General features: G+C 49.7%; 2 protein-coding genes across 9 annotated transcripts in view; one reads left to right on the top strand and one right to left on the bottom strand.

Annotated features, from left to right (window-relative positions):
• Positions 1-415: 415 nt before the first annotated feature.
• On the bottom strand, positions 416-3567 carry TRAPPC2L (trafficking protein particle complex subunit 2L). 3 transcript variants are annotated; one of them, XM_021526991.4, is made up of 5 exons: positions 3517-3567; positions 2001-2173; positions 1487-1574; positions 1301-1380; positions 416-576 (listed from the first exon to the last, which is right to left on the bottom strand). In XM_021526991.4, exons 1-5 carry the CDS (start codon positions 3547-3549, stop codon positions 531-533), a joined length of 420 nt encoding a protein of 139 aa, XP_021382666.1. In that variant the 5' UTR covers positions 3550-3567; the 3' UTR covers positions 416-530. The 3 variants fall into 3 exon arrangements, with proteins under 3 accessions (XP_021382666.1, XP_085446102.1, XP_085446103.1); XM_085589976.1 differs by lacking the exon at positions 3517-3567 and adding an exon at positions 2260-2744; XM_085589977.1 differs by lacking the exons at positions 1487-1574; positions 3517-3567 and adding an exon at positions 2260-2793 and having other exon boundaries at positions 2003-2173.
• Positions 3536-13760, top strand: part of GALNS (galactosamine (N-acetyl)-6-sulfatase) — a 42031-nt gene continuing 31806 nt past the window's right edge. For 2 of the 6 annotated variants that reach the window (XM_085589970.1, XM_085589967.1), the window contains exons 1-8: positions 3595-3864; positions 6504-6627; positions 7797-7871; positions 8846-8948; positions 11081-11224; positions 12485-12551; positions 12655-12782; positions 13458-13597. In XM_085589970.1, the coding sequence (XP_085446096.1) occupies positions 3610-3864; positions 6504-6627; positions 7797-7871; positions 8846-8948; positions 11081-11224; positions 12485-12551; positions 12655-12782; positions 13458-13597 (1036 nt within the window). In that variant the 5' untranslated portion in view covers positions 3595-3609. Of the gene's footprint in view, positions 3865-6503; positions 6628-7796; positions 7872-8845; positions 8949-10988; positions 11225-12484; positions 12552-12654; positions 12783-13457; positions 13598-13760 lie in introns of those variants that run through there. The other 4 variants (XM_085589969.1, XM_085589968.1, XM_085589972.1 and 1 more) reach the window with 4 other exon arrangements.

Genomic DNA, 13760 nt, shown 5'->3' with positions numbered 1-13760 from the left:
ACTTTATTCCAGACAAATACCTGCTGCTGATTCGGAATTCTGTAATTAGAGCTGCAGGGGAGGAGATGCTAATGGGGATGAATTTGGGATGAGCCAGGCAGCTGTGCAATCCTGATGGTTTAATCCCTGCCTGGATTGGGTGGGATTATTCCACCTGCTCTACCTGGGCTGGGGATCACTGTGCAGTGTGTCTGGATGAGGTGCAAAGTGGTAACAGCAAGCTGAGTCACCCAGCAATCAGCCCAGGCAGGGGAGCTCCTAGAAAGGTTTGGTTGGAAGGGCCCTTAGAGCAGCCTGGGACAGTGGAAGATGTCCCTGCCCATGGAATGAGGTGGCTTTAATGTCCCCTCCCACCCAAACCATGCCATGATTCCTTGAGCAGTGGTTTGTGTTTGCTCGAGTACAAATCCAGGTGAACCCTGCAGGCATCAGGTTTATTTTACACAGAACAAATTTAAATTATTACACAGAATGGAATATTTACAGCACTGCAGGCATGCTCCTGCACACAGGGAATGTCTCCCAGGGGTTCAGCACACCTGCATCATCATGGAGTTCACCATAGTATCAAAAGCCCTGGAGAAGGAAATAAAACCAGATTATTAAAGAAGCAGCTCATTCTGCGCAGCTTTTGTAACAAAACAGCTTTATCACCCTGCCTCTGCCTGGCTTTCCCAAAGATGGATATGGGGTTTTCCTCTTTACAGTACAGGCTGTTAAGGGATTAATGACTTTTAATTAAGCTGAAGTAAGGACAGGTCTTATCCTGGCCACTGCCCTGGGTCTGCAAAGTTGTTCTTGCCTAGACCATAGAAACTCCTAATTTATTAAAATTCTCTGTGAGGTTACAATGGGAATGGGGGACACTGACCCTCACAGGTGAGGAATTCCATGTGCTGAATGTTTGTCCCTAACTAAGGATAAACCCTGGACAAGGGCACTTGTTCACTCTTTAACCTGTTCTATGTACATTTTAATATTCACAATTACTAAATTTGCAGAAGACATCTAGGACCATCAAGTCCAACTACTGTTACCTCTCTTTTCAGGTAATTTTTTCTCCCAAGTAATTTTCTTGGCTTAATGTTTGTAACCCCAGTTCTGAGGTAGGAGTTGGATTTTTATGACACCATCAGTTTTTCATGGGTAGGAATGGTCCAAAACCAACATCACTGCTCTCATTAAGGCACTTAGAGCACACACACCTGAACTGGCCGACCACAGGACTGGTCCTGCTGCATCAGAGGTGCCCTGAAAATTCCAGACAAGTGTCAAAGAACCATGTGGACAAGCCACTCACCTGGAATGGATCCTGTCCCCGGGGTTATAGAAGGGGTTACACATGATGTCTGTGTAGGAATTGTGCAGCTTTCGGAACATCTGGAAGAGGAGAGGAGGTGAGTGAATCAATTGTTTGTCTCTCAGCACGTCCTGAGGAGCTGGAAGGAGCAGCCCCACTGAGGTGGCTCTGCTTTGGTGCACTCACACTGCGGATCTCGTTGTCCCTCAGGGCTGTGTTGGAGGAATCCACCACCATGACAAACTTCACCTTGGAGTTGGTCACGTAGCCATAGCTGGGCAGGGGTCAAGGACCTGCCTCTCACACAGCAGGGCCTGGCAAAGCCATCAACCAGGCTGGAATGTGCCCAGAGGGACAAACTGAGAGGGAATTTTGGGCAGACACAGCACTGTTCTCTCTGTGACAGGGACAGCACCCAGGGAATGGCTGGAGCTGTGCCAGGGCAGGTTTAGGTTGGATATTAGGAAAGGTTCTTCCCCCAGAGGTGCTGGCACTTCCCAGGCTCCCCAGGGAATGGGCACAGTCCCAAGGCTGCCAGAGCTCCAGGAGAATTTGGATATTGCTCCCAGGGGTGGTCAGGGTGGGGTTATTGGGGTGTTTGTGCAGGGCTGGGGTTGGACCTGATGATCCCTTCCAGCTCGGGATATTCTATGATTAAACTAAACCCACAATGGCCTGGCCCAAGGCTCGACAAAGATACACCTTGTAGTCTTCAGTGGGGTAGAGGAGCCCCAGGTACAGCTCCCTCTGGTCCACCAGGGCTTTGCCCATGGCTGAGATCTTCTCATCCACCACATCCAGGGAGGTGTGCACAGTGTAGTGGAACTTCAGCTCGTTCTCCGTGGGGACACTCCGGATGTACAGGGGGTAATTCTGGGAGCAGAAAGAGTCACACTGCTGCTGCCAGAGCTGGTTAACCATTTATGTTCCCAGCAGAGCCCCTCCCCAGGCTGCAGCACCTCTGGAGCACAGCTGTTCCCGTGGCAGGAGAACCATTTGCACAGGCAGCGCACAAGGCTCAGGTCTCTGTGCCCGTCTGTCCCAAGGAAAACCCTTCTGTCCCAGCAGCAGGACAGCCCAGAGCTCCTGGCACTGTGCCTGTGCTGGCTGCCCCATCCTGCTCCTGCCCAGCCCTTTTCACCCCACTGGCTGCCCCGGCTCTGCTGTTCTGCTCCCCTCACCCCTATGCAGACCCCACAACCTGAGATCCTGCCCATTCCCCTCTCCCCTACCCCGGTCCTGCTCAGATCCTAAAACCAGAGCCCCTGTCTCCTCACCCTTCCACAGACCCCACTAATCCCCCGTTTTCCTCAACCCCATGACCTGAAATCCTGCCTATTCCCCTCTCCCATACCCCAGTCCTGCTCGGACCCTAAAAGCAGAGCCCCTAACCATTCCCACTAAGCCCCCGTTCTCAGCCCCACAACCCGAGACCCAGCCCCTCTCTCCTCACCCTTCCTCAGACCCCATTAATCCCGTTTTCCTCAACCCCATGACCCAAAATCCTGCCTATTCCCCTCTCTCATACCCCACAGCCCCAGTCCTGCTCAGACCCTAAAACAGAGCCTCTCTCCCCTCACCCTTCCCCAAACCCCCCTAATCCCCCTTTTCCTCAACCCCACAGCCAGAGCCCCAGCCCCTCTCCCCTCACCACTAATCCCCTTTTCCCTCAGCCCCACAACCCGAATTCCTGCCCATTCCCCTCTCCCGTCCCCCACAGCCCCGGCCCCTTTCCCCCCTCAGCATTCCCCACACCCACTGCTCCCCTCAGCCCCACAGCCTGAGGCCTCCGCTCCCCGCTCGCTCCGTCCCGGTGTCCCCCGGCCCGGTGTCCCTGCTCGCTCCGTCCCGGTATTCCCGCGGCCCGTTCCCGGTGTCTCCCGGCCCGTCCCGGTGTCGCACTCCACGTCCCGGTATTCCTGCTCTGCTCGTCCCGGTGTCCCCGCTCTGCCCGTCCCCGGTATCCCCTCGTCCCGGTGTCCCTGCTTGGCCCGTTCCCGGTGTCGCACTCCTTGTCCCGGTGTCCCCGCGGCCCGTCCCGGTGTCGCACTCCACGTCCCGGTGTCCCCTCGTCCCGGTGTCCCTGCTCGGCCCGTCCCGGTATCCCCGGGCCCGTTCCCAGTGTCTCCCGGCCCGTCCCGGTGTCCCCGCGGCCCGTCACGGTGTCGCACTCCCCGTCCCGGTATCCCCCGGCCCGTCCCGGTGTGCCCCGGCACCTCCTTGGCGATCACGGCGATGCACACCGCCATCTTGGCCCCGCCCCTCCCGGCGGGTCACGCGCGGCCCGGGTCACGCGCGGCCCGGTTGCCATGGCGAGCGCGGCGCGGCGGCCGCGGGGCCCGCTCGGGCTGTGCGGGGCCGTGCTGGGCCCGCTCGGGCTGTGCGGGGCCGTGCTGGGCCCGCTCGGGCTCTGCGGGGCCGTGCTGGGCCCGCTCGGGCTCTGCGGGGCCGTGCTGGGCCCGCTCGGGCTCTGTTCCGCCCTCCTGGGCCCGCTCGGGCTCTGTTCCGCCCTCCTGGGCCCCGCCGCCACCACCACCAACATCGTCCTGCTCCTCATGGACGACGTGAGTGCGGGGGCGCGGGGCTGGGACATGGAGGGAGGGATGGCGGTGAGGGGACCGGAGCGCTGTCCTGCTGAGGAGGGAGCGGGGCTGGGCAGGGCAGGCTGAGAGGGGAGCCCAGCCATGCACAGAGATGTTTCCCTGTGGCAGTTCCCACTGGTGTCCATCCATCACAGAGATGTTCCCTGTGTCAGTTCCCACTGGTGTCCATCCGTGCACAGAGATGTTCCCGTGTGTCAGTTCCCACTGGTGTCCATCCATCACAGAGATGTTCCCTGTGTCAGTTCCCACTGGTGTCCAGCCATCACAGAGATGTTCCCTGTGTCAGTTCCCACTGGTGTCCATCCCTGCACAGAGATGTTCCCTGTGTCAGTTCCCACTGGTGTCCATCCCTGTACAGAGATGTTCCCTGTGTCAGTTCCCACTGGTGTCCGTCCATCACAGAGATGTTCCCTGTGTCAGTTCCCACTGGTGTCCATCCCTGCACAGAGATGTTCCCTGTGTCAGTTCCCACTGGTGTCCGTCCATCACAGAGATGTTCCCTGTGTCAGTTCCCACTGGTGTCCATCCCTGCACAGAGATGTTCCCTGTGTCAGTTCCCACTGGTGTCCGTCCATCACAGAGATGTTCCCTGTGGCAGTTCCCACTGGTGTCCAGCCATGCACAGAGATGTTCCCTGTGTCAGTTCCCACTGGTGTCCGTGGAGGGGGCACAGCTGGCACAGCTGCCCAGCGATGTGGGCTCTCCTCTCTGGAGACATCCCAAACCCACCTGGACACGTTCCTGCCCCAGGTGTCCCTCCAGAGCTCCCTCCCAAGCCTAATGGTTGTCGGTCACAAGGAGGGGCTTGGTGGCCTCCTGAAAAACTAAACAAGAAAAAAAGTAACTGCTCATTGTGGCTCTCTGAACTGAGAAGAAAAAAGTGGCAATAGATGATTAAAGATCAGAAATTAGCACTAATTTATCTCTGACTCAAAGTCTTTTCAAATTTGCACCCTTGGCCTCATGGATAAGGAATTATATTAATTTCCAGCACACTCAGGTCGCTGCCATGTACCCATTTTGCTTCTCTCCTAATAATCTCCTGTTACCTTCCAGGTGTATTTGTGGTGGACAGGTGTATATGTGGTGGAAATGTGTTTGTTGCTGTTTGAAGCTACTCGGGGAGCTCATGAGGGTGGGCAAACCCTGCCTTTTTGCCAGTTTATCCTGCCCGTTGTTTCCATGGTGTTGCCACATTCCTGAGCAGGAGAATCCCCCACTTTTCCAGCCAGCTGAGCCTCTAGCAGGGCTGCCCAGGGAGTTTGGTTTGGAGTCCCCAACCCTGGAGGTGTCCAAGGAGAGACTGGAGGTGGCACTTGGTGCTCTGGGCTGGGGACAGGATGGGACTGGGCACAGCTGGGACTCAGAGATTTCCCAAGCTCAGTGGTTCTGTTACCTCAGTTTGCCATTCAGGAATATCTCCCCTTCCCAAGCTGGCATTTGTAATTTTCCAGGGGAAAGCTCTCTGGGACAGGGATTCTCCCACTCTGGAAGTGTTGGTACAGCACGAGGCTCCTGTCTGGAGCTTCTGTGAACCACCTATTTATTTAATATGTGCACTAAAAACACCTCTCCCTGGGTTTTTTCCCTTTGTCCTCTGGGTCTCTGGGATTGGAACAATGTGAGATTCTTTTTGTCTTTCTTCCTTGATGATAAAGAAAAATCAGGAATTTGGGGGTGAATCCATTATAATGCCTCATCCCAGTGCCAGGGGAACCATTTAATTGCTCCTTAACTCAGAAACCATCTCTGCAAGGATTTTCTTGGCCAAACTGATGGCACCAGGTGGTTCCCTGAGGATCTGGGTGCATCCTGACACACACCTGCATCAAAGGAACCTCTTGCCTTTTCTAAAGCACAGCAGAATCCCCAGCACCTGTGGTGCCTGATGGCTCATTCAGCTGCTCCCTTCCAGAACCTTCTGGCAGGAGCTGTGATTTTCCCAGGAATGCTTTCCAGCAGTGAGCACAGACACCCTGGTGGGAAGGGTGTGGTTCTCCTGGCCTGTGACCCCTCGCATTCAGGAGGAAGAGCAGGGTGAAGGCACAGTCCTGCAGATAAGCACAGCCACTGGTGATGCCTCTGCAGATTCCTCTGCCTTTTAAAACACTTTTATGGCTTTTCCTGCAGTGCTGCTTTGGAGTTCAGGCCTTTCCCTTGTGTTTGCAGTCCTGCAGAGGCTGAGGTGGAATCCTGGATTCCAGCACAGACAGCAGGGCAGGGACTGAAGGCTCAGACGTGGCAGCTGCACAACCCCGAGTAAACCACGTGTAACTTCCTCTTCCTCCCTGCTCTGGGTGTGCCTCAGGGCTCTGAGTAACAGTGAAGGCACTGGGCTTCTTGCAAGTGCTTTAATACCTGTTCATAAGTAATTTAATCCTGTGTGTGCCTCAATTTCCCACCCACCAGGGGAAAGTGTAAGAGTTCCCTGCTCCACAGGGCTGGCAGAGATCATTTTTGTCACATTTGTGAAGTGCTGAGTCGGGAGATGAGCACTGTAAAAATTTATTAATTAAGGGGTACAGTGAATGTGTTATGTGGGCCCAAAAATGTGGTCTTGGAGAGGGACTGCGACATCTTTTGGTGTGTTCCTTTTACAGATGGGCTGGGGGGATTTGGGAGCTTTTGGAGAGCCTTCCAAGGAAACCCCTAACCTAGACCAGATGGCTGCAGATGGGATGCTTTTCCTGGATTTTTATACTGCCAGCCCCCTCTGCTCTCCCTGTAAGTAAACTGCAGTTGGAACCATGTAAGCACAAGAAACATCTCCCTCTGAGGAGTTTGGGGTGTTTGCCAGCCTCTGACATGGGCTAACAACCAAACCAGTGCCTGCCCTGGGGCCAGAGATTGCATTTGTTGCTTTGATCTTGCATTTTGCTCCCTTTTTATTTATGTTTGGATTGGAAACCCGACAGTTCTCAGTTTGTACAAAGCACTGCTTCAGTGATCAGTCCAGCTAAAGGATTTTTATACCGTTTCAGTTCAGTACTCCAGCCCCAGTTATTGCATTTTTTTCATCTTTCTCATTTTGGGTTGAGCAAAGCAGGATCTGAACTCTTGCTGGATGTATTTGGTCTGATTCTTTTGGCTCTGGTGAGACTTTCATGCAAGGAAAGGCAGCAGTTTGTGTCCTGCTTTTGACCCTGGTGTCTTACAAGACTCCTGGGACAGGGACAAAAGATAAAAGAAACGTTTGGGTCTGGGAGAGGCAGATATTTTTCTCCTTGTTGTTTTTTCTGTGAGGTTTCTTTTTTTAAACTTTCTTTTTTTCCCCCTCAAACCTGATTAGCTGCCAAGAACTGGAGCAAAAATGAAGAATGGGGGCTTTTTATTTGGGCTCTCATTTAGGATAGCACTTGCCAGTGTGTTGATGATGTCCTTGCACAGAAAAGGCATTTAAAATAAGCTGAAATCCTGCTAAGCCAGTGGTGGCACTGCATATGCTTGAAGTTATCTGTTTAAATATTCCCTGCAGTCAGGACTTGACTTTTATTGTCAAAGCTGGACAGCTCTTTCTTTGTATTTCCTGATTTTTGTTCAGTCAAGCTCAAAAGCTTAGCCTTGAGCATCTAATCAGTTTGTGGTAGGATTTCCTCTTAAATACATAATAAATACATATATATAACTGAGATGTAAGGGTTGCTCCATTGGCTATTCAAAGAAATGACCCTTCAGTGTGGCTAATTTAATCAAGGGGCCAAATTTCAGCTGGGATAACTCCAATGATGCATCAGAACTGATTCTCTCCATGGCTCACGGGAGGGTGTGAGTGATTGAGTGGCTGGCTGTGACAAGAGGACACTGACACACAGTCAGTGTGTGCACTCATCCTCCTCCAATAATGTGAATATGAAGCAGAGAATGCTATAAATGAATGTTTGTGCTGTTTGCAGCGAGGGCAGCGCTGCTGACGGGCCGGCTCCCGGTCAGGAATGGCTTTTACACCACAAATGGACACGCCAGGAACGGTAGGAGCCTCATTCCTCACCTCCCTTCTTCTGCTGCTTTCCCTCTGTGCCTTGTAGGAAGTTTCTCCTTGGGCAAAGGGGATCTTCCCCATGGATATCCCAGAGTGCCACCAAATTCTCTTAAGTGCTGGCAATAAGTGTGAAATTTATTGCTTCCTACTCATCAAGCAGAAAACCTCCTCAAATTAAGAGAACAAACCAGGCTGCTTGATCATTTGTTCTGCTGACAGAGAAACGTTTCCCCTGGCCAGGGGAATTGGGGTCTGGTGAGGGAAAATCAGGTGTGGTTAATCCCCACAGAGGAGAACTGGCTGCTCACAGGTTTATCCAGCAGACAGATTTCTACCCAGTTTTAGAGCAGTTTTCCATCCCTCCTGCCTCTTGTGCTTCCAGGGAAGATCTCAGGGGTGGTTTGGGTCCCAGAGTGACCAGTGCCATGTGCTGGGACGTGGCTGGGCAGCAATCAGCAGCCTGGGGTTGATTCCCTGAGCAAAGTCACACCTGGGAGCCTCAGGGGCTGAGAGACACTCTTGATTTCTTTCAGAATCACAGAATGAATGAAGTTGGAAAAAACCTTTGGGATATCACCCTATAATACATCAGCCCTTGCAGTCTGAGCACCTTTATTGGTGATTTGAGTTAGGGAAAGGCTGCCTTCATTTCAGAAGGCACAAAGCAAATTTACAGTGTAAAGACCACCCCTAAAGCACCTGATTTTTTCTGAGATCTCCTTTTCAAGGATCTCGTCTCCACTCTGGAGTTGCAGCTCCCTTTATTTCTTGCCCTCATGCACAAGTGGGTGGAAATGTCCCTTTGGTCTCTCTGGATCAGTTTATTCTCTCCATCCCATGGGAGGACGTTGAAGGAATGGCATTTCTGGGACTCCAAATGACTCTATTTCTGATCCAGTACATGAGCTGTTTGCTGTAATATTTTGAAGAGTCAGAAAGGTGTTTTTGATTTGTTTTCCACAGCATACACACCACAGGATATAGTAGGAGGGATCCCAGATTCTGAATTACTGCTTCCAGAGCTCCTGAAGAAGGCTGGTTACACCAATAAGATCATTGGCAAATGGTAAATTTAATTGGAGATCTCTCACTTTGAGATTTCATTCTCTGTGTGTTGGGAAGGAGCAACAGAAAAACCCAGGATTACAAGGAATAAACATCTGTTTTGAAGTCCAAATGTCCAACTTTGGAAAGTGGATGGATCTTCCCCTTGCTGGGATCAATTCCTGAGTTCCCATTACAAGTACTGACATATATCTTCATACAAAGAGTTGTTGAGGTTTTATGTGTGTATTTGTAGTTATAAACTCCTCAACTCTGGGTTTTTATCCACACCTCTCCCCACTTATTTAATCAGAAAACACCAGGATATGCTGTTGGAATTTGCCTTGAGCACCCACATGGTTTTTATCTTTGACTCTTGCTATATGTTGAGTTTTTATTAATGAACTGAATTCCTGTGGAAAGTAACAGGAATTTCTTTATCAGTTTCATTAATAAGTTAGAGAAGGGTGAGTTTAAATTGTGGTTGGATTCACCTGCTGGAATTGGAAAGAAAGCAAAGCACCCTAAGACAGTGAATTATTTATCAGCACAAATCCAAGCAGGAAAATGGCCCTGAGGGATCAGCTCAGTGGGCTGGGTGCAATCAGATGCAGTTCAGTGCTAATAAATGGAAATTCATACACCCAGGGAAAAGGAATAAACAAGGCAAAAAGCAGATTGGTGCCAGTTCCTTGGAAAAAAAGGCAAATCTGGAAGGACCTGCAGCTGTTAGCAGGAATAGGACTAAGTAGGAATGTGCAGGGCATTATTGTGCACCCAAAAACTTCTCCTGGACAGGACTGGGAGTGATACCTGTTCCTTGGAAAGGTGTAAAGAGATGCAGGGTAAACCTAGAGCCTCATCCTGCCTCACAGAGGTTTTCCAGCTGATTTTTTTTTCCTTCCTCCCTTCTAAAAACTCTTCAGGGTGTCCTGTGACAGTAAATTCCATGGTTTAATTATAAGTTTGCAAGTCAGGTATTTTCCACAACCAGCATGGAATTTGTTGTGTTTTATTAAATCTCAATTTTTTGTGCTGTAAGATGCAGAGACTGATCTGGATCTCAGTCATTGTTCAATGTCTGTAAGTTCTTTTGGGGGTTTTATAGAATAAGATGTTTTTCCATCTCCCCTGTTGTAGAACCAGCCAGGAATGACTTTGTATTCCCACGTCTACAGAAGGGGAAAGTGTGGAATCCTGCAGCTCAGACCTGCAGTGGCAGTTACATCACCAAGCTGTGATCATAGCTGAAATGAGGATTCTTTCTGTAATAACTCAGTTTGGAACAGCTCAGAGTAACTCCAAGGATCATTTCACTCCAGGGAATGCTTTTTATGCCCTTTGTGCTCTGAAGGTGCAGAGGGGGATGGCACAAAGTGGACAGGGGCAGATCCAGGCTTGTGAGGGGAAGATGGAATGGTTAAATAAACGCTGAGCTACCAAGATCCCCTTTAGAGACAGAGAGCATGGGAATTCTCTGTCTTCAAGGCTCTATAAATGCAGGAAATGTAGAATTTGCAATACAAAACCTGGAGATTAGAGAGGAGCTTCATCTGGAAGTTAAGGATGGAAGATTTTCAAGCTGTACCGTAGAGAGGAGCTGTCATCAGGAGCAGCTAAATGTGTTTTATGTCCACATGTGCACACAAAAACCTCATTTCATTTCCATTCAGGTCTCTTTGTACCATTTTGGCAGCTTGAATGCTCCATAAAGGGGATGAGGATGGAATGGTGCATTTCATGAGCTCTGCCTTGTGTTTTTACAGCTCAGTGGGATAAAAGGGACTTGTCATAGATCAGAATCCTTAAGTAAAACATTATGTGCATCTCTGCAGTGGTTTGGGGCAGTGTAGTCCATCAGTGCTGATCATCAGACAGCATGGGAGAAGACACCAGTGGAAGGAAAAAATGGAAAACAGTGATTGGAGAGTAAATAAAATGGAATATAAGTGAGCACTGGGGTGAGTCTGCATGGCTGTGCTTGCAACAAGTGTGAGAGAGCTCAAGACATTGCTCTGGAGTCATTTATGTGATTGAAATGCTTTGGGTTTTGATTTCTTAGGCAGAGACTGTTCTTGCATGCTGTTCTGATGAGCTGAGGTTTGCCTTCCCTGCAGCAGAAGTTGAACTCTGCCCTGTTGCTTTTGCTGCCAGGCACTTGGGGCACCGGGCCCAGTTCCACCCCCTGAAGCACGGCTTTGATGAGTGGTTTGGGTCCCCAAACTGCCACTTTGGGCCCTACAACAGCACAGAGCGCCCCAACATCCCCGTCTACAGGGACTGGGAGATGGTTGGCAGGTAAGCCAGCTCCTTGTGGCAGCACATTCTCTCTCTCTCTCTCTGGGTTTTTCCATAGAGGAGCACAGAGAGAAGAAAGAACATTTCTATTTCTGCTCCTTGTTTTTCCCATGTGGAATGTGTTTGGAGAATTGTTTCCCTGGGGTGATTGCTTGGTTGGATTCTGGTGAGGATTGTTTGAGCTGATGGCCAATCCAACCCACCTGTGGACTCTGGAGAGAAGGTCACGAGTTGTGAGTTAATTAGATATAATATATATTAGAAAAAGTAAGTATGTGACTTTAGTATCTCCTTTCAATAGTATATTAATGTATTATAGTATAGTTATAATAAGTCATTCAGCCTTCTGAGCTGGAGTAGACATCATCATCTCTTCTCACTGGGTTCACCTGCATTTACAGCAGCTCCTTGCCTGCCACTGGGGTTATCTGGGCCCTCCCTGCTGCCATCACACACCTGGATGGGCTTCAGGGGTCCTTCCAAGGCAGACCATTCTGGGATTCTGTGGTTAATAAAGGTGCAACACCATGACTGACCTGGAAGTGTCATGTGGATGGTGTAGGGATGTGGAGCTGCCCTCCCACAGCTGTTTGCTCATCCCTGGCACCCTAAAGGCTTCCACTCTTGGAAACTGCTCCCATTCTCTACTGAAAGACCTCTTTGTTCCTTCTCTTCCTGTTTGGAATAACATCTTGTGTGTTTGCACAGCTCCATTCCCTGCTCCCAGTCTGCAGTCTGGGCCCTTCTTGTCCATTTATTTTTCACTCTGCTGTTGTCTCATTTCACTGCTGTTATTTCCCTGAGCACTTCCCCAGGCCCTCCTGCTTTACTGGTGGCTGAAGATCCCTCTAAACTAATGTTTCCAAAGCAGCCCAAGTTCTGCTTCCAGCATTTCTCTGTCTCACTGAAAGTTGTTGTGTACTTTGGAAATTTTATTCACATTTCAATCAGCTCTTTGTGAATCACCATGAGATTTTTAAGCATTTTGCCCCCTACAGCAAAAGGCCAGTCCCTCAGATTTGTCCAAAACTTGAAGTCATTAATTTGCATTAAGCTGTGTCACTGCTTTCTCCCATAAGAACAATTATGGTGACATATTTTTAATATCTGAAGAGAGTTTGCTGAGTGTTAACTGTGACTTGTTTGTCACCTCCTTACACAGGGGAAAGAATCCATAAAAGGGGGAAAAAAAAAATCCTTTTCCTGACAGTTTATTCCTTAGGATTGATTTTTTCCCTTTCTGATTCCTTTTATCTTAAGATACTATGAAGACTTCAAAATTGATCTGAAGACAGGTGAAGCCAACTTGACTCAGCTCTACCTGCAGGTACTATTTTAGTACTGCCTTCTAAGCCAAGGTGACTTTATGCCTTTTGTTTTGGAGAAATTTTGACGGCAGAGGATAAATTCATTTTTATTGTTGTTTACAGGAAGCTCTGGATTTTATTAGCAAGCAGCAGGCCAGCCAGCAGCCATTCTTTTTATACTGGGCAATTGATGCTACCCACGCTCCTGTTTATGCCTCCAAACAGTTCCTGGGCACGAGTCAGAGAGGGCTGTAAGTTCTGCTTTTTGGGGTTGTTTTAATTAATACCTCCTGCAGCTGGAACAGCCAACCTGAGCAGTGGTTGCTAGATCCAAGGCATGGATCACTCCTCAAGTGTGTGTTTGTGCTGAAATGCATTATTTGCTTGGATTGTTCTTTCATAATTTGGCTTTAATCTGAATCTCCAGGGGGAGGGGGGGTGCTCTAAGCTCCTTTGCCAGTTGTGTGAGGAATGAAATGCTGTCTGTGGCACAGATGATTTTTTAGAAGGCTTTTGTATGATTAGTGCCTGTTTTAAAAGCCTATAAATCGAACCACCAAATAGAAAAGCACTCCTAAAAATGCAGTTTGGAGGAGGCAAAGAGCTCTGTAGACACTGGGAGTGTTGCTTCAAAGAGTTTCTAACCATAAAGAAAGCCATGTTACGGCCTCCCAGTCAGTGGCAAGGTGGGTTTGCCTCTGTTTGTGAATTTTATGGCTGAATTCCTCTGTCCAAGGGTGGCTCACACCTGAGCAAACCCTGACCCTCAGTACCCAAGAGGGGCTACTCTCTGCAGGCCAGAGACACAAAGGTTTGCAGTGGCAGCAGAAAACCTGATGCACGAGAAGGATTTCTGCAGCACAGGTACAAATTAAATCCACTGACCCTTTTTTTTTTTGAGTATTTTGCATCTCCTTTTGGCCCAGGTATGGGGATGCTGTGCGGGAGATCGATGACAGCGTTGGGAAAATCCTGAAGCACCTCCAGCAGCTGGGCATCAGTGAGAGCACCTTTGTGTTTTTCACCTCTGATAACGGGGCTGCTCTCATTTCAGCTCCCAAACAAGGTGAGGCTCAGCTGAACACACCTGGCCTTGGGAAATCAAGGCTTAAATCTCTCCCTCTGTGGAGAAAGGAATCCTGTGTGTGGGGTCTGTGTTATGAGGTAGGAGAAGCCTCAAAAGACAGAGTATTTATGTTGGGAATAATTTATGTTCAGTGCTTCTGGCC

The sequence above is a fragment of the Lonchura striata genome, chromosome 11, assembly GCF_050655825.1.
Source record: "Lonchura striata isolate lonStrDom1 chromosome 11, ASM5065582v1, whole genome shotgun sequence".
Taxonomy (NCBI): domain Eukaryota; kingdom Metazoa; phylum Chordata; class Aves; order Passeriformes; family Estrildidae; genus Lonchura; species Lonchura striata.
Note: the sequence above shows the minus strand (reverse complement) of the source record. Positions and strands in the feature narration are given on the sequence as shown.

What these genes read in the sequence shown, in the direction of transcription:
- TRAPPC2L (XM_085589976.1), bottom strand. Translation starts at nt 2,517, where the DNA reads ATGGGCAGGATCTCAGGTTGTGGGGTCTGCATAGGGGTGAGGGGAGCA. An exon ending in GGAACAGCTGTGCTCCAGAG is followed by an intron (nt 2,174 to 2,259) that starts GTGCTGCAGCCT and finishes TTCTGCTCCCAG; the next exon opens with AATTACCCCCTGTACATCCG. An exon ending in GGGACAACGAGATCCGCAGT is followed by an intron (nt 1,381 to 1,486) that starts GTGAGTGCACCA and finishes CTCCTCTTCCAG; the next exon opens with ATGTTCCGAAAGCTGCACAA.